Here is an 18465-nt window from a genome sequence, read left to right on the forward strand (position 1 = left end):
ATAATCCGCAAATTGTATTTTCACCTTTATGCCATTCCTTGTGCTTTAAGAATAATTTACAAACTTAAGAAAGGCGTAGGATCTTGGTTGGTCAAGGATCATCTGGATTCTCTTTGAACACAAAGATCTCATCTTGATCTCATCTGGGGCGTCTGTGACCCCCTAAATTATAACTCCTTAAAAACAAAGGCATGTTCAGTCTTTTGCCTCTGTAGTCACTGTTTCGATATTTCGGTTGTGTGGTTACTTTAATTTATTGACAAAAATGTAACACTTCTATTTTAAATTGACTATGTTTTTACAACCGGAATGATATCTGTTTTATCCACGTTAAGTTATTTGTGTAAATACTGAAGGTGTTTTTATTCACGTAAGAACTCGTTGACGCGAAAAGCGAAAATGTCTTCGAAGAGGTATTTAATTGTTTTTACTTCGTGTTTTTAAACTTGAAGAACTTTATGAATCTGCAGACGGAAGTTATTCGTAGCTGGAAAGAATCGACTCTCAATCCTTAATGCATTTCGTTTGTTATATGAAAAAACTATACCGTATCGATTCTTTGTTTCTTTGTTAACCTGCGTTATCAATTTCGTTGCATTTAATATGCTCACGATTATTTTTGCTTGCTCGAATAAATTTGAAAAGCATTCAATTGTTGGGAATTTTTTCATTTCTTTTGGTACTACTAGAATTCGTTACTTACTGTAATTATCTTAAAATATTGACACAGCTTTATGTTGTATGACACCTATCATACAAATGTTTTGTACAATCCAATTTTGTAAAATAAAAATAAACAAGCTAATTGTAAACGAAAAATTGTATCTAATTTAACATTTAAAATAACCTGTTTTATAGTGAATTAAAAAAGTTGTCAGAAGAAAGTTTAACAAGACAACCAGAGGAAGTGTTTGATATAATATGCAAGTTAGGAGAAGGGTAAGTTGATGAGATTGTCAATGAGAAATATTAATATTTCTTATAATTTAATGGTGATCATATTTTTACATAGATCGTATGGATCAGTTTATAAAGCATTGCACAAAGAAAGTGGACAGGTACTTGCCATTAAACAAGTTCCTGTGGACACAGATTTACAAGAAATTATAAAAGAGATTTCTATCATGCAACAGTGTGATTCTCCATATGTTGTTAAATATTATGGAAGCTACTTTAAGAACACTGATTTATGGGTAACTTTAAATATTATCATTATGGAGAGTAAAATTATGATACATATCCTTTGATCATATTCATCAGAATATACTTTCACAGATTGTAATGGAATATTGTGGAGCTGGATCTGTAAGTGATATTATGAGGTTAAGGAAAAAAACTCTTCAAGAGGATGAAATAGCAACTATCCTCAGTGATACTTTAAAAGGTTTGGAGTATCTTCATTTGAGAAGAAAAATACATAGAGATATTAAAGCAGGGAATATTCTACTCAACAATGAAGGGCATGCAAAGTTGGCAGACTTTGGAGTAGCAGGACAATTAACTGTAATAACTCTATTGTCTAATAATTTCTATATATATGCAAACTAAGCTTTTTTTTATCTAAGAAGAGTGAACATTAACTTGGAACAATTGTTTTAGGATACAATGGCAAAGCGTAATACAGTCATAGGAACTCCATTCTGGATGGCTCCAGAAGTTATACAAGAAATTGGATACGATTGTGTTGCAGACATATGGTCCCTTGGTATAACTGCTTTAGAAATGGCAGAAGGCAAACCACCATATGGTGATATACATCCGATGAGAGCAATATTTATGATACCAACTAAACCACCACCTAGCTTTAGAGAACCAGACCAATGGAGTTCTGAATTTATCGATTTTGTCAGTGGGTGCCTTGTTAAAAATCCAGAAGAAAGAGCTACTGCTACTGAGCTTCTAAATCACGAATTTATAGGTAAAAAGCTAGTGAAATTATTAACTTAATTGAATCACTTAAATAAGTTTCATTTTTTTTATTAGTATTGATACAATATTTGGTTACAGGTAATGCTAAACAACCAAGTATTCTCAGTCTAATGATTGCAGAAGCACATGAAATAAGAGAAAAACAGAGTGCACATCGTGCTCATGTTATCAATAATGTTGCAATCAAAAATCAAAACCAGACAGAAGATTCGGTTTGTATTGTGTTAAAATTCATTGATATGTTCTACTAAATATATGATAACAATTATATTAAATATTTACCGATTATTATAAGGATGAAGAAGACTGTAGTGGAACAATGAAACCTTTACCAGAGGACACAGGAACTTTAGTACCGAGTCACGATCTTCCAGATACAGGAACGCTTGTTTCTGCAATGTTAGACTTGGGCACAATGGTTATTAATAGTGATACAGATACCGAAGCGACCATGAAACGTTAGTAAGAATGATTCTATATTAAATTGTGACAGATTAATTAATTTAATTGAACTAATACAATTTATCTTTTTACAGGTCATAATACAGGGTCCGTTGAATCTGGAAAGAAATATCGACCACTGTTTTTAGATCATTTTGACAAAAAGGAAGCACCGGAAATAGGGAAGGTAAGATTCATGTTACATTTTAAAATATACAAGATACTGATTTCATCGTTCTTAGGGTAATGGACAAATACTTGGAGCACATAATCAAGATAATGAAAATAAATTAGAATTACGAAGTCCAACAGAATCTCAAAGGTTTCAAAGTCATTTGCAATTACAACTTAATCAAATTTCTCATCCGGTACAAGAACAGCCTCATAATAACATATCCAAGTTCCAAAATGTCTTCACGGAACGCGACTTTGATTTCGTAAGTATTAAATAGTTATAACTTTTAAATAGCATCAGTCAGGTTAAACGAGTTTTTCACGAGTACTTCGTAGTATCTTTCTTTGACTTAAAATCGATCGATATAATGCCACTTTAGGCATCATTAAAAAAAACTTGAATATAGATAAACAACCATATCCTGCAGCTGAAGTTTCTCTCGTACGAGGAACTACAGCAACGAATGGCTAATTTGGACGCAGAAATGGAACGCGAAATTGATGAGTTAAGAAGAAGGTACCAAACAAAGAGACAACCGATTCTTGATGCTATGGATACTAAGCGGAAACGCCAGCAAAACTTCTAACAGTTTGGTTACTTTTTTCATACAAATAAGTGTGATGACGGTAGATAAAGGGTGTACAGTTGTATAAATGAATAGATTTTATTCATCTCGCCCTTGGATTCATCAAAAAGAAGAACATTGATCACATTTGACTAAACATTCATTTACAACACGAATATTAGCGATTAATGATATTTTCTTTTGTTTTTAAAGCAATGTTCTCTCTTTTTGTGAATCAAGTACGAGTAACTAATACTAGCCAATAGCCTCACGTCACCAATGTAAATTATTTTACGCGATTTAGATAAACAAATAATCATTATACTTAATTTTTTTTTATCATTATGTTTATCAGTTACATATGCTTATAAAGATACGAAGTCCATTTAGCGTTCTTTAAAAGTTAAATGCAACGAGAGTAAACAATATTAGTAAGCCATGTTTGTGATTTTTTTTTTTTTATTGAAGAAGAAAGTGGACGTCCATGTAAAATTGATATTCGGTTTTTATCTTACGCTAGTCACATACTATGCCATTTATTTTATCCATAATATTACAGTATCATCGCTCATACGAAACACATGCATGGAGATCATCCCGAAAATATATTTATATAGTTTTGTGTGCTAATGTATCGTTTGCTCGTGAAGCAATTTTTAGAAAAAAAGTGTTATGAAACTTACTCCTTTTTTACTGCCATAAATAAGTTATGCGTTACCTGTAGATATTATAATTAGTTTATGAAATATTCGTTTTTACGTTTAACAATTTCATTTTTAATTCCCGTAAAAGTAAACCTACGAAATGTTTTATTTTTTTTTATTTTTTTGAAGTATGCAACATCACAATGAGAGTAACATCTCACTGTAAAATATTTGACGAATGAATGTACTAAAATTAGTCTTCCGTATTAGAACGTATTTTAATATTTCAATAATTCGTTAAGTCAGTATTTAAATTGTTGAGAATAGTCGTCATAAAACAATGGCAAGATTTATATTTTTAGATTTATGTAAAACTTTTTATTCTATTAAAATGCATTTTTTAAACGATTTTCACATTTGAGATTTTGAAACACGTTAATATTACTTTCGGCGTTAATAAAGATTTCAATGCATATTTGTACCAGTTCTGCAAATGAAACAGTAACGCATGCACCTATTATTAAGGATATTACGACATAATGGAGTAATTCTTTGCTGACGTTGGGCTATTTTATAAGTAGCGAAAATAGATTTATAATACTTAAATGCTATAGCCAGAACTGACTTTTCTGTTTATTTAGAAAATAACAATACAGAATAACAACATATTTTTGATATAGAAAATATGCACATTATGGTCAGAAGAGATTCAAATATTAATTATTAAATCCAGTCTTTATATGGCCCTACCATGACATACAACATTATTCAAATAATAGTATTGGATTTTACTGTTGATAAACCAACAGACAATTAAGTTATATTTAAGAAAAAAAAGATATCTTTATTGTATGATGAAAAATAGGGCACACCATTCACTGCGATATACGAAATATACGTCTGTTGCAATAATCTAATAGAAATGAATAAATTTGACTTATGCAGAATTATACATTTGATAGAGCATAAATACGTTTGTAGTAAAAAATTTTCTATGTTCATCTTCCACGTGTATCACTAAAATGCAAACAACATGCGGAAATGAAGTTGTAAAAAAAAAAAAGTAATTATGCATTTCCATATAATTACCTATTATCCATCATTAAGAAGTACGATAAAAATTTTTTTCTATAAAGATTCTAATAGTCCATGAAATAGAGATCTATAATATTTATGAGTATAATGTACACGTGTAGAAGTCTATTTCATAGGACCATAGCGAATGTTTTTATTTTGCGTATTAGAAAATTATTATCCTTTTGTATTACAGTTTACAATTATTTGTTTAGGAAGTCGTTTTAACTTTACATTTTTCTCATAAATTGTACCATTCTCTATATGTTTGGGCAAAATATACAGACTGAAGGCAGAAATTCGTTTTTCCAACAAATGATTACCTATCTAGTTAGAATTATAAACTGATTATACAGCGTAATACACGAATTAGTCTCATTTAAAAGTATTAAAATTAAATATATTAATGATTTTTATTTAAAACAAAAGCGGATAAAATCAGTATAAAATCACTGCCTTTTGCATATTTGATTTTAATAATAAAATGTATTCTAAGTTATTTAAGTTCTTTTATTTCATCCATTTTAAAACTTTCTTCGATACTTTCCGTAAACTGAGTTTCGTTCAAGACGCATTCATTCTTCCATGAAGTTTGCATACTTGTTATGCCCTCTTTATTATCAACGTGTGTATATATATTAGAAAAACCTTGTTACAAATTTTCAAGCCCTTAATTTCTATATTATTTTTATAAATCTTAAAAATAACTGATAAATTTTTCGAAATTTATATGAATAAAACGATCATGATAGTAGCATACAAGTAAAATATTTGTTTTACTACATTTCATGTAAAAAATCTATAAATTTGCATCGTTTCATTGCAGTTTAGAAAAAATATACTTTGTTTTAAAATGTTTTTCAGAATAGCTGAAATCACCCTTCGTAATTATAAATCATCATCGCCGATCATACGAAATGCATTGTTTTCCATAACATCATGTTCCAATGGATATTTTCCCTGAGATTTGTTACTTATGTTACTTTTAGCATCATTAGATTTTTTCATTTTTACTATTGATAATTTATCTGCAAGTTTTTTCATAATTGGTTCTGATCTTGAAGATTCTTTGATACGATGATTCTAAGGAAAAGATACATGTAATAGTTTAATAAATAAAGCGTAAGTACTATTTAGTTTACATACCTTTTTACTTTCTTCAGATTCATTGGAGCTTGATCCCATTATGACGCTTTGTCCATCTCTCATAACATACGTCCAAGATTTTTGAGATACTTCCTACAAAGAAATGATCAAATATTGAATGTGGAAAATTATTTAAATTTATTCGATAATTAATGGGGCTGCTTATTAACCTGAGTTTTATTACCACCATCATTTTTTAGTAATAATTCATCAATCATAGCTTGCAAACATACGGACATTAAAATAGCTTGTTCCGAAATAATTGTAATCCACTGTAGTTCATTTTTAGCTACTAAATATTCAAAGGATAACTCTAAGCTAAAATCGTCATTTTCTTCACTTCTTTCAGCTCCCTAAAAAAGAAAAAAAAAATTAGATAAACCAAGTTATGCAATAACATTTACAACATTATTTTCTTTTAGAATTACATTTTGTAGTGTAGTTATACGCCAACAACGCATTCGTGAAACTTTAAACATTTCTTCACGTTTTCCTTCATCAGATAATATACGCAAATTCAATTCGTTTCTTCCTATAGCAACTAATACTTTTGTATCTGAACGAGGATAGTCACAGAGGCATGGAGCAAACTGAATATAACCATAGTATTTTAAACTACGGACTAAATCCACATACTAAAACAACATTGTTTAAAGATTACAGCAATGTAACATGATTATTAGTATCTCTGTTTCTCAAACTATAGCAAGTCTTTAAACATACTTCTCTTTTCTTTTCATAATTTTGTAATGTAGTTAATTGATTTTTCAATTCATCTGTAACAAGAATCCAGCCTCTTTGAACTTCTGCAACTGCTTGTATATATAACAAATTCATTGCCACTGAATTATTCATTAGTTTAACATCATACCCCACATCCCAGTAATTTCTCCCAAGTACAACTCTACTTCCTATAACATGCATGTGTTTATTTGTTATAAAAGGGGATTCAAAATCTTGTAATTTTCTCAAGACTGAAAATAATATATATAAGAAAAATTAACAAAAATTGTATATAGTACTGTAAAATATAGTAGTATGAAAGCAGACTCACAATAAATACTATTGTCTTCATCTTGAGCAACAATAAATAATGCAAAATAAGAATGATATTGGTCTGGTAGTTTAAGATGTTGACACACTTTCTATTAAAAAAAAACATTAATTAAGTCTTATTACCTTATATAACATATATTTTGATATAAGTTTTTAAAATAAAAAAAAATACCCTTAAAACATTACTAGAATGATCTCCTGTGGAAACATTGACTATTATTTTGCTGCCATTCATGAGAAAAATATCCATAACTTCATCATTGCACGGTCCTCCTACAGTTTCTTGTTGAGCATTCAATAAAAATCCATTTAATATTCCTGAATTATTAACCACTGCATTTTGTCCAATTGACTGGATATATTTTTCCAAAGAAAAACGACGTTCTTCTTGTTGATTTGTTGTTAAAGGAAAAAATTTTTTTGGTGGGAACGATGGAAGACTTATATTTAAATCCTTTGTCAATTGCTCATGAAGACTATGTAGTTGTTTATATCTCACTGTACAATGAAATAAACCATTTATATGGATATTGTAACCCTACAAAATTAAAATTAAAATAAATATACATGAATGTATTGTAACAAAAATAAAATATTACATAGTAAAAATAATTACCACATAGGTATTACCAGCTGTATCAATAAATTCTTGTGTATCTGGTATAGAGAAATGCATCTTTATAAAATAATATATCAATGCTCTATATTTTTTTATAATTAAAATACATTATATGTACAATACTGTAACAGAACTAATTTATAGTAAGTTACAATTAACTAAACTTTCCTTTATAAACATGTATATAACTTATTTAACAAAATCTTTCAATGAAATCAATATACATATAATGATTCAAAACAAATAAAAATATTTGTATTAAAAGCTCCATATTGTACAAAAGTAAGAGAGAATTGGATTTTCAAACATGTAATTACATATTTCTTGAAGTTACTCCATCTGAAAAGTAAAAAAAATTAAGAAGCAAATTACATTCAAATTTAAAATATTATTTGTTTAAAGTTATAGTTCTTGTTTTATTATTCATCAGTTATTAATTACGCAGAATACATACCGTCTGTTTACCTCACCATGATTTTTTACTGACGATAGGCGTATTCGTTTGACACCCACTCAACAACTATATTTCTGACGATTACAGCTGACGCATTTTTTTAAGCCTACGTTAACATCAACATAATAATGTTATGTAAATCAACACGATCTGTAAAATTTCAATTCAATTACGGAAAAATATACGTCTCAGCATTCCGATTTTTTAAACAAGAAATATTAAAGACGTTTACATGATATGTAATTTTATAAATTTATCGCGTAGTTCTTGTTCTTGTTCTTGTTTTGAAATACATTTAATTTTTTCCATCTTTATGTTTCGTTTTGGAATCTTGTAGGCGCCACGGCGCCTGTGTTAACAGATTCTATTTTAAAACATCGAAAAAGCCTAGATCAGACACTCGTTTGACAATTTTATTGTGAATGAAACTTTTTATTATCATAAAGAAAACTACCATACCTTTAAATTTCCATGTAGAACGACGAATCTTTAACATTCTTGTACATACATACGTGCTAAATTCTTTTTTTAATGACAAAATGTCATGTAAATTTGCTATTCCATTAATTTAATTTTTTACTATTATATATTGTGCTGTATTAAAATAACTACAAAGTATAATAAAACAGCTTATTTATTTTACAATTTATATATAACTAACATTTTTAAAAATGTTGAACAACTATTTTCACTAAACGATCCTTACTTCCGGTTAGTCTCGAGCGATATATCGATTCGTGCATGTGGAATATCGAATGGAGGAAAAGCTTCTTTCCGATAAAAGGCTTGCGTTGAAACGTCAAGTATGTTAAATTTCTCACAGAATCTGTTTTAATCATTTTTATATTTGTATTATATAAAAAAGTAGAAGGTTTGTTAAATTCTGTAACCTTTGCGAAATTGAAGAACCTTTATATGATTAATATTTTCAACTATTATCGTATTTAACAACATTGACACCATAGACTTAACCTAAAAGAATATTTCTGTTCTTTCGCTGTTAATACAAATATGTATTATTCTATTGGATTCAAATATTGTAGTAACTGTTATGAAGATAGTATTTTTATATTAAAAATGTTGATTATTCTTCTTGCAAAGTGCTGAAGTTGCAAAGGTGTTTTATAACCTATAAACTTGTTTCGTTATTTTTGATTTTACATCATATTACATCGTGTAATATTATGATCAATGAACCTTCTGTTTTTGTGTTTACTTCCAGATGATTAGTTGTATGTAGAATAATGATAATTGATTTCTATATCAGTATTTTATTGTTTTTAGGATGTTGATGCCAAAAAAGAATCGTGTAGCAATCTACGAATATCTCTTTAAAGAAGGAGTTATGGTTGCAAAAAAGGATTACCATGCACCAAAACATCCAGAATTGGAATCTATTCCAAACCTTCAAGTTATCAAAGCAATGCAGGTAACTATTTATGCATCTTTTAACTCATTATTTAATGGATTCTGTTATTAAAACTAAGTTTCTGTTTTTAGTCTTTGAAATCTAGGGGATATGTGAAGGAACAATTTGCTTGGAGACATTTTTATTGGTACTTGACGAACGAAGGCATTGAATATTTGCGCGGATATTTGCATTTACCTCCAGAAATTGTACCATCAACCCTTAAGAGACAAACGAGGTCAGAAACAACAAGGCCGCGACCTGCAACAGGTGCAAGAAGTGAAGCATCTAGGCCCACAGAAGATCGTGCTGGATATAGACGAGGACCTGGAGGACCAGCTGGTCCTGGTGATAAAAAAGCTGATGTTGGTGCAGGTACCGGCGATGTTGAATTCCGCGGTGGTTTCGGCCGTGGTAAACCACAATAATATTTTAATGTAAAATAAATAAATCTTTCCTAACATAATAGTATTATTATTTCATTCATCCTTTTCTATACTGTACATATTTATCACTGCATAGAACTATTTAGCATATGCAAAAACGCATAGACTTCCATATTAGCACAAAAATTTAATATTTCTCTTTATTCGTTAGTTAATTACAAACAACTAATATTTAAAGCGAGATGGGTATTTTAAGGAAGTTGAAAAGATATATTACGCAGCTTTTTCTTGTGTATTTATGATGTAAACGTTTAGTATTAAAGTTTTGGACGACAATTTTAAATTTCCACCAATGGAAGTTGCCATCCAATTTTGACCAATCAGAATCTTCGTTACCGACAATGTGCGCAGGTCTGACTCATTACGTCACTTCCTTCCGCTAATGAGAGCTCGCGTTTACAACAAATGAGCACTGTTCCTCTCTGCTTTTATTATTAATCTTACCTATTTGTTAATAAATCTTAATGAGATAAATGGAAAAAGTTAAAACAAGTATGCTGTAATAATTATGTATAATAGTTTCTTTCCTATAACATTATACAAATGTACATTTACTTACAAATTTTATGATTATTCCATTTATTATTAACATTAAAAATCATAAATGGAAGCAAGTAGTAAACAATTCATTTACAATTTTAAGACTGAGAAACTATAAGTTTACTGTAGGTACATATGTTGTTGTTGACAAGACATGTATGCATGGAACTCCAAACATCACAGATATGTATTCATGTTAAAATAATTTTCATTTATTTTACTATATTAAGAAAGCATTTTTTTGTATTTTTGCCTATTGATTCAAATGATAAATTTAAACATATTGGCAGTACATTGTAGGCTTCCTTTTTATACTTATTTGAAACATACAATTCTTTAATAGTATTCTAATTAATTGCTGTAGCAACATTTTGTATATTTCTTCCATTGTTGTAATAAAATACTAATACCTGCACTGAACTGAAAGATACATTTACTAATAACTTATGTACAGAATTCTGAACTAATGTATTAAATTTCCTCTATTTACTATGCTTAATAAAATAAATATACAATCATTTTACAAACAAGGTAAAAGTTTTCAAACTCAGCATATAATCAGTATGCTTTTAGAGTTCATTAGCTTCATCTTTACATTTTAGCACAATGTGCTTTTCTATTGCTTGTCACATTTAATATGTATCCTAATCTTACATCCTTAAAACTTCATATTGCATCAATAAACTTTATAGTTATATTGCTCAATTAATTGTCCAGAATATTTTAAATAACTGTAATTAAGCTTATTCTGGATTCTGAATTCAATAAAATTGGCAGTTAGTACATAATCATTACATCCAAAGACTATTCACAAAGTGAAAGAACATTCAATTTAAACTCAAGTAACAATAAATATTGCTTATAAAATTTGTGAAGCAAACATTTATTTTAATTAAGTAATTAGTAAATATCTTAACTTCGAAGTATACAATACATAAAGAAAATCAAATTCTCTAGATCAAAAATAATTTTATGTACACTGTATAATCAGACAATAAGATCAAAGTAAATGGAATTACATTTAAATATATCTACAAAAAAATATATCTTAATAATCTTTCAAACTTAAAATGTAATGATCTTATGCAAGGAAGTTTCTTAGTTTCATGCAAAATGTTTTATGGCCTAGTAGTTTTGTATATCCTTACATCTTATATGAATAAAGATGAGTGTGAGTATATATACATGTACATACATACTAATGTATGCACATATATAAATACACATATCATTTGCAAAAATTGTTAGGAGTTATGATTGAATCAAGAGTCATATTTATGTACACATAACAAAATTCATACATGCATACGTGTATGCGTACACACAGATGTATAAATTTTATTAATAAGTTATAGTTATCATTGATAAATAATTAGATATATTCTTCTAAAACAAAAATGAAGGTAAAAACAATTGTTAAATCTAAAATGAATATTCTAATAACCTTAACTATTGTCACATTTCACTGTATCACAATTTGTGCTCCAAAGTATACAATTACCAGTACCACTATAACAATTCAGTAAAACTGCGACAAGAAATACTAAACTACAAACAGTGCATGGTTTTCGTTCTAGGAAGAATCCAATTAAATAAAGTGTCATAAACATAAGATAAGTTTGTAGCAGAGCTGGATTTACTGGCTTTGGTATCAGCAACACAGGAATTAACCACTGTAGGCAATACATCTTTTTCGTTCGTTTGTCGAAGATGATTTTACGACTTCGTCAAATTAATTCCTTCATCTATGATAGAACCTCTGAAAAAGACCACATAAATTATAGTGTTTTTGTTTGTTTATGAATTTATTGTTTATACGCGTTAATCTTTCCACCTACCTTATTTAGAAGCACCATATTCTTCTGGAAACATCTTATCCTTCAAAATTGAAATAATTTAACGATGCATACTTATGCTCGTGCAAACATTTCCACTGTGAAATTTTACAAATATGATACGTAAGTTACTACTACATACTATACATTCACAAATTAGATAGGACATACAGACATGCATTCACACTGGCATATATTAATGCTTCATGAGGACAACCTTTAGGTTGTTAACAATAACGAAAAATATTCTTGAAGAATTACATTTTGTAAAGCTATTTTATGTCATTACAAGATTAAACTTTTCTTTTATTGCCTTACCAACTTATTTTATTTGTAATTCTATATGTAAAATATGATTTTTTCAAATGATTATACATAAAATACATTCTTTTTGAACTCGTCCTTTAACGCGGGAACACAGATTTCACTCTTAAGTTACAAATAGATCAACCTCAGACGAAACCACAACGATCTTAAATTTGTATTGACAATTCATTTAATATCATTCGATATCATATTATTATATATTTTAAGTGTAAAATATCTTCAATAAAGTATTATATATATATATACGCATTTATTATGTATCGTAATAGCCGAATCAGAGATTTTAAATCCATCTTAAAACACCAACAATCAACAGGTACTAAATCAAAAGAAAATGTGGAAAATGATAATAAATTGCCAGAAAATATTGAGCAAACTTCTGTTAGAAGTACTACGAAAATACTTAATTTATTAAAGAGACCTGAACAAAGCTGTACAACAATACAGAAAGAAAATGATGTGATCAGCACAAACAAAGACAAGGATAATTCAGCTAATGTAGAAAATTCAGCTACACCTGCTGAAAAAATGTTTGTATGTTAATGTCGATATATTACAATAATAATTTGATTTAATTGTTTATGTTTCTATTTAGGTTTTTTAATGTAGTAATCGGTAAACAATCAACAAGGAAACATAAAAAATGGGAAGATGATGGAATTTTGGAAGTTAAGGGAAAACATGCAATCTTAAAGGTAATACATCCAAGTAGGCTATATATAATTCTAGATTACTAAGTCAATGGACAGATTATGTAGTTTTACATTATACATTTATAGGATACAGAGGATAATGTAATTCATACAAGTGTAGTTAATCCAAAAATTCTAGTAGAAGGTTTTAGAATGTATATGGGAAATAAGGAAATTGAGGTAAAAGCAAATACATATAAATTGCTGGCATATGAAATTAATACATCATGTTTCACAGATAGTTGATAAAGTATTATGTACAAAATCTATATCAAATGAAGTTCCCAAGGAAACTATTCCAGAACCACCTAAAAAGAAATTCAAGTCTACAAATTCTGGCCCATACATTCCATTTAATTTATTACAACAAGGTTTGTTATGACAGAAATTTTTATAAAAGTCAAACTTTATAATATTATAACAATATTAACATTGATGTTGTATCAAAGGGTTGAAATTGATATATGATCCACTGGTAATGCCTGCTATTTATGCTTCAAAAAGTTGGATGGAAGATGAAACACCAGAAAATGAAATAGAAGTATCTGTAGATGCTTGTTTAGTAAATGTAGTTAGACCACATCAGCGTCACGGTATTATATTTTTATATGAATGTATCATGGGATTAAAGACATGCAATTACTATGGTGCAATTTTGGCTGATGAAATGGGTCTTGGCAAAACATTGCAATGTATTACACTTATCTGGACATTATTGAAGAAAGGACCATATGGAAAACCAATATTAAAAAATGTACTAATAGTAACTCCTAGTAGCCTGTGTAATAATTGGAATAAAGAATTTAAACATTGGTTGGGCTTTCATAGACTCTGTCCATATGTTGTAAATGCCAAAAACAAGCCAAAAGACTTCAAAAAACAGGCAAGGAATTCAGTGATAATTATTAGTTATGATATGCTTATTAGGTGTGAAGAAGAACTTGAACAAATAAATTTTGATTTAATTGTATGTGATGAAGGACACAGATTAAAAAACAATGATATAAAAGCAGCAAAGGTAAAATTAAGAATTATTATTTAAAAAAACATAAAGCAGTAGGATCAATATATTATACTGTTTTAGATTTTAAATAACATGAATTGCAAAAGAAGAATTCTATTGACTGGAACTCCAATACAGAATGATTTACAAGAGTTTTTTGCTTTAGTTAATTTCGTAAATCCCAGTATTTTGGGTAGCAATTATGACTTTAAAAATTATTATGAAAATCCTATCGTAGCATCACGATGTCCTCACGCACCAGATAGTGTTGTATCTCTGGGAACTGAAAGGGCCAGTGAATTACACGAAAAAACAAAATGTTTTATTTTAAGACGGACACAAGAAATAATTAATAAGTATTTACCATCCAAACACGAATTAATTGTGTTTTGTCGTTTATCAAAAGAACAAGAGAAGTTGTATTCGCTAGTTACGGATACATGGTTCAATAAAAGTATACTACCAAATAATAATATACCACACTTAACGGTGATAACGACTCTTAAAAAAATTTGTAATCATCCGAAATTATTTTATAATGACAAGAATGAGTTTCTGCATAATGATTTAAAAAATTTAAGTAGAACCCCTGACATAAATAATTATACAAATATGTCGAAAACACAATATTGTGGAAAAATTTCGCTTGTACACACGTTGATGAAAAATTTAAAAAATACAGACGAAAAATTGGTATTAATTTCATACTTCACACAAACACTAGACATACTAGAAACTGTTTGTAATGCAGAAGGCTTGCACTTCCTTAGATTAGATGGAAGTACACCAGTTACAACAAGATCTAAGATCATCGAACGATTCAATTCAAAGAATGATAACAATAGTTAGTACATACAATTAACAGCGTGAAATATTTAACTCGTAACACCTTGTTAATATTGATGTAATTTTTATAGAAATATTTTTACTAAGTGCAAAAGCTGGTGGAGTTGGACTAAACTTATTTGGGGCATCTAGACTTATACTGTTTGATTCGGATTGGAATCCAGCATCTGATTCTCAAGCTATGGCAAGAATCTGGAGAGATGGTCAGAAAAAAGATGTTTATATATTAAGGTTCGAATATTTTAAATTTTTAATAACTGTAAAAACGATTTATAAGCATTTTCATAATATTGTAAAAAATATGTAGATTACTAACAGCAGGCACAATTGAAGAAAAGATTTTTCAAAGACAAATCAGTAAAGCAGGATTAAGCGAAACTGTAGTGGACTCAAATAGTTTTGCTTCTCTTAAATTATCTATGACTGAATTAAAGGTTTGTTCATTAAAAATATATACACTTGTAGTTTACAAAATATTAACAATCATTACAAAATTTGTAGGATTTATTTACGTTAACAACAGATACAAATTGTTTAACACATGATTTGATGGAATGTTCTTGTAATGGTTGTAATAAAATAGAAAAGGCACCTCAAATGTTACATCAAGAAAATGAACGGGAATATCAATTTCTTTTAAACAGTAAAGCACCTCTGCCAAATTTAACCATTAACCAACTTTCAAAATGGGAACATTATCAGCAGCCAGTTCCGGATAAAATACTTCAAGTAAGAACGATTTAACATTAAACTGTGATATGAAATATTGATAATAATTATTTTTTATTATTTTTTAGGAAGCTATGCTATTAGAAATATCTAATAACATAACTTTTATAATGAAAAATTCTATAATAAACAAATAAAAGTTTTTATATTAGCTTAATTATATTAAGAAATGTTTAAAGTTTGTTTTTGTGTAATAGCATATTCATGATTCTCTCTGAGAAATCAGAAGATTGTATACGTTTTAAAAGTTCCTTTGATTCTTCAACATTAACTTCCAACAATACTTTTTCATTCCATCTTTTAACTAAGGATTTAGTTGCAAGTATTGACTGAAAAAGAATTAGTTTATTTAAAATAATTATACCATCTATATTTTACATAAAAACAAATTATATTGAAATATACTTCTGATGAAAGTTGAGATAACTTCTTTAAATATGTCCAAACTTCGTCTATACATCCCTCTTTATATACTTCACTAACTAAACCATATTGTTTAGCTTCAAAAGCTGACATTTTATAACCCAAATATAACATATCACCAGCCTAAAAAAAAGTTACAAGTAAAAATTCACAAGTAAAATAATGATTTTTAAATACCTTGGAATGCCCAAATATCTTAGGAAATGTATATGTAGAGCATCCTTCTGCAGAAAGGCCTAAGTTTGTGAATGGTGTTAGGAAGTAAGCCTGTAATATTGTATGAGTATTTATAGAGTCCTTATAGATTACTAAATATAATAAATTATTTTTTTTTTACAGATAAATATTACCGTATCCGTGGTATACACCATATCAAATAATGGAAGGAATGTTACTGCAATTCCAATTGCTGGACCATTTACAATAGCTATTAAAAGTTTGGGATATGAAATTAATGTATCCACAAATTTTCTAAAAAATAATGTTAGTTTAGATACACGAAAGAATTCAAACAACTAACAAATATGTAATCACGTACTTAAAAATATTTGAAACATCTTCGGGATCAAGATTATCTACTTCCGTTAGTAAAGAATTGAAATCGTTTCCACTACTAAAAAAAGTTCCAGTACCAGTTAAAACTACTACATACAGGCTATCGTCTTGAATAGAATCATGTAAAATTTGCATCAACTTTTTATACATCTGTACATAATCAATATTTAAAACATATTTTTATAGTATGTTTATTATTACAGAAAAAAACAACTTACGGGAATAGTAATAGCATTTTTTTTTCTTGGTTGATTTAGTATCACTTTTAACATTCCATTTTCTGCAAAACTTAGAATATCATCATTTTCCATGATATAAAAAAGTTAGTTCTTCTGATTTGAAGAATAATACAAATACGTAAAAAGCGTTTATATGACCAATAAACAGATTGTATTTTATTCCTTATGATACCTTAACAATATGCATACAGAAATGTATTTCACCAAACAATATTTAAATACATGGAATTGATTAAAAATTTTTCTTACAATTATACTTCCACGAGTAATTAAAACGTGTTTACGAATTGTTATTTATTAATTATGTATGATAAAATATCGAGTAAAACCATAACCTTTGCAGAATACAAACAGAGGGTATTGAAACGCTTTATGGTTATCTTTGATAAGTGCAACAATGCAGTTGACTTGCTAATCTACATGCGAATGTTGATAATAACAACAACAAATTTATTCAGACAAATATAGTAACCATTTTTTATCATAAATTAAGAATTTAAATAAATAATGGACATACTAATGAAGGATACTTTCATAGTATTGAATGTTATTTTATTTTTTATCATACTCTACAGAAGAATAAATTATTTAACTGAATTTCAATAACTAAATAATAAGGCTATCATATGATAGCCTGGATATTAAATCACAGCCGTACTTTCATTTAGTTGGGAAGTTCAGATGCAACAAAGAAAATAATAGTTTTGCTCTGAAAGATAGTACTATTACGGAAAAATCAATTACACAATCAGTTGTTTTCGTACAAAGTATTAAACAAAGAAAAATAATTGTGTAATGAGCATGATTTGTTCTGTTTTAATAATACAAGTGAATGTTACAAATGATCATTCTTATGTTTTATTACATCACTAGTATTGCTTTTCATTTAAATACTTTTTGATGAATGATGATAATCCTTTCTGTTCTTAATAGTAACATTTAATTAAATCTAAAACAAGTACTGGAAGAGTAGCAATCCTGTACTATACACTTGCCAATGGTATCATACCTGATATACGTATTTTTTTACGATTAGCATTTATGATATGCTATCTATCAAGAAGTACCAAGTTTGTTGTTTTTAAAACTATATTTTGTAATCACAGATTACACGACCATATTACTGTCTTCTAGACAACATCTCTACAAAAGTCATTTTTTAAGTAGCAGTGTTTGTACATGACGTATAACGTATATAAAATGTACAAATTATAAAGAATGTTTAAAAGTTTGTAACCACTATAATATACAAATTAAGATTTTTATTTAAATATACTAGCATCGAAAATTTTTATGGAAGCTGTTAAACCAGAACTAAA

General features: G+C 28.3%; 6 protein-coding genes across 13 annotated transcripts; 3 read left to right on the plus strand and 3 right to left on the minus strand.

The window, feature by feature from the left end:
- The first annotated feature begins 213 nt into the window (after positions 1–213).
- On the plus strand, positions 214–6948 carry hpo (serine/threonine-protein kinase hippo). Of its 2 annotated transcripts, none has more exons than XM_034330184.2 (10): positions 214–413; positions 859–939; positions 1013–1193; positions 1276–1503; positions 1600–1918; positions 2008–2141; positions 2225–2387; positions 2466–2557; positions 2613–2807; positions 2973–6948. In XM_034330184.2, the coding sequence occupies exons 1-10, from the start codon at positions 400–402 to the stop codon at positions 3129–3131; spliced, it is 1566 nt and encodes a 521-aa protein (XP_034186075.1). In that variant the 5' UTR covers positions 214–399; the 3' UTR covers positions 3132–6948. The 2 variants fall into 2 exon arrangements, with proteins under 2 accessions (XP_034186075.1, XP_034186074.1); XM_034330183.2 differs by having other exon boundaries at positions 215–413; positions 2952–6948.
- On the minus strand, positions 3918–8716 carry Snx17 (sorting nexin 17). Of its 3 annotated transcripts, XM_034330186.2 has the most exons (11): positions 8563–8716; positions 8336–8467; positions 8104–8253; positions 7647–7988; positions 7203–7568; positions 7029–7119; positions 6698–6948; positions 6403–6609; positions 6145–6327; positions 5975–6067; positions 3918–5911 (listed from the first exon to the last, which is right to left on the minus strand). In XM_034330186.2, exons 4-11 carry the CDS (start codon positions 7704–7706, stop codon positions 5717–5719), a joined length of 1446 nt encoding a protein of 481 aa, XP_034186077.2. In that variant the 5' UTR covers positions 7707–7988; positions 8104–8253; positions 8336–8467; positions 8563–8716; the 3' UTR covers positions 3918–5716. The 3 variants fall into 3 exon arrangements, with proteins under 3 accessions (XP_034186077.2, XP_034186076.2, XP_076547221.1); XM_034330185.2 differs by lacking the exon at positions 8336–8467 and having other exon boundaries at positions 8563–8694; XM_076691106.1 differs by lacking the exon at positions 8563–8716 and having other exon boundaries at positions 8336–8522.
- Positions 8717–8750: 34 nt separating this feature from the next.
- On the plus strand, positions 8751–9977 carry LOC117607035 (small ribosomal subunit protein eS10). Its single transcript, XM_034330201.2, has 3 exons — positions 8751–8906; positions 9388–9532; positions 9604–9977. The coding sequence occupies exons 2-3, from the start codon at positions 9389–9391 to the stop codon at positions 9937–9939; spliced, it is 480 nt and encodes a 159-aa protein (XP_034186092.1). The 5' UTR covers positions 8751–8906; position 9388; the 3' UTR covers positions 9940–9977.
- A 1965-nt stretch (positions 9978–11942) lies between these two features.
- Positions 11943–12185, minus strand: bc10 (BLCAP apoptosis inducing factor bc10). Its single transcript, XM_076691133.1, has one exon. The coding sequence runs from the start codon at positions 12183–12185 to the stop codon at positions 11943–11945; it is 243 nt and encodes an 80-aa protein (XP_076547248.1).
- A 131-nt stretch (positions 12186–12316) lies between these two features.
- On the plus strand, positions 12317–17291 carry LOC117607013 (DNA repair and recombination protein RAD54B). Of its 5 annotated transcripts, none has more exons than XM_034330160.2 (11): positions 12317–12455; positions 12976–13189; positions 13255–13354; positions 13439–13531; positions 13590–13722; positions 13801–14369; positions 14436–15198; positions 15272–15431; positions 15508–15634; positions 15702–15929; positions 16692–17291. In XM_034330160.2, exons 1-11 carry the CDS (start codon positions 12449–12451, stop codon positions 16869–16871), a joined length of 2574 nt encoding a protein of 857 aa, XP_034186051.1. In that variant the 5' UTR covers positions 12317–12448; the 3' UTR covers positions 16872–17291. The 5 variants fall into 5 exon arrangements, with proteins under 5 accessions (XP_034186051.1, XP_034186052.1, XP_034186049.1 ...); XM_034330161.2 differs by lacking the exon at positions 12317–12455 and adding an exon at positions 12631–12813; XM_034330163.1 differs by lacking the exon at positions 12317–12455 and adding an exon at positions 12837–12975 and having other exon boundaries at positions 13077–13193.
- LOC117607036 (enoyl-CoA delta isomerase 3, peroxisomal) lies at positions 15929–16773 on the minus strand. Its single transcript, XM_034330204.2, has 4 exons — positions 16703–16773; positions 16530–16619; positions 16335–16475; positions 15929–16258 (listed from the first exon to the last, which is right to left on the minus strand). The coding sequence occupies exons 1-4, from the start codon at positions 16721–16723 to the stop codon at positions 16103–16105; spliced, it is 408 nt and encodes a 135-aa protein (XP_034186095.1). The 5' UTR covers positions 16724–16773; the 3' UTR covers positions 15929–16102.
- Positions 17292–18465: the final 1174 nt, after the last annotated feature.

This window comes from Osmia lignaria, chromosome 2 (assembly GCF_051020975.1).
Source record: "Osmia lignaria lignaria isolate PbOS001 chromosome 2, iyOsmLign1, whole genome shotgun sequence".
Classification (NCBI taxonomy): Eukaryota; Metazoa; Arthropoda; class Insecta; order Hymenoptera; family Megachilidae; genus Osmia; species Osmia lignaria.

Bases quoted from the DNA above. Each gene is read 5' to 3' on its own strand.
- LOC117607036 (XM_034330204.2), bottom strand. From the start codon at position 16,723: ATGGTGTATACCACGGATACG. The intron at 16,620-16,702 runs GTAATATTTATC...ACAATATTACAG, and splicing joins TGGTGTATACCACGGATACG to GCTTACTTCCTAACACCATT. The intron at 16,259-16,334 runs GTATATTTCAAT...ATTCTTTTTCAG, and splicing joins TATCTCAACTTTCATCAGAA to TCAATACTTGCAACTAAATC.
- LOC117607013 (XM_034330158.2), top strand. From the start codon at position 12,915: ATGTATCGTAATAGCCGAATCAGAGATTTTAAATCCATCTTAAAACAC. The intron at 13,190-13,254 runs GTTTGTATGTTA...GTTTCTATTTAG, and splicing joins GCTACACCTGCTGAAAAAAT to GTTTTTTAATGTAGTAATCG. The intron at 15,432-15,507 runs GTTCGAATATTT...AAAAATATGTAG, and splicing joins AAAGATGTTTATATATTAAG to ATTACTAACAGCAGGCACAA.
- LOC117607035 (XM_034330201.2), top strand. From the start codon at position 9,389: ATGTTGATGCCAAAAAAGAATCGTGTAGCAATCTACGAATATCTCTTT. The intron at 9,533-9,603 runs GTAACTATTTAT...TTCTGTTTTTAG, and splicing joins AAGTTATCAAAGCAATGCAG to TCTTTGAAATCTAGGGGATA.
- Snx17 (XM_034330186.2), bottom strand. From the start codon at position 7,706: ATGCATTTCTCTATACCAGATACACAAGAATTTATTGATACAGCTGGT. The intron at 7,569-7,646 runs GTAATTATTTTT...TTAATTTTGTAG, and splicing joins CAGCTGGTAATACCTATGTG to GGTTACAATATCCATATAAA. The intron at 6,610-6,697 runs GTATGTTTAAAG...ATGTTGTTTTAG, and splicing joins ATTATGAAAAGAAAAGAGAA to TATGTGGATTTAGTCCGTAG.
- hpo (XM_034330183.2), top strand. The intron at 1,919-2,007 runs GTAAAAAGCTAG...ATTTGGTTACAG, and splicing joins TCTAAATCACGAATTTATAG to GTAATGCTAAACAACCAAGT. The intron at 2,142-2,224 runs GTTTGTATTGTG...GATTATTATAAG, and splicing joins AAAACCAGACAGAAGATTCG to GATGAAGAAGACTGTAGTGG.
- bc10 (XM_076691133.1), bottom strand. From the start codon at position 12,185: ATGTATTGCCTACAGTGGTTAATTCCTGTGTTGCTGATACCAAAGCCA.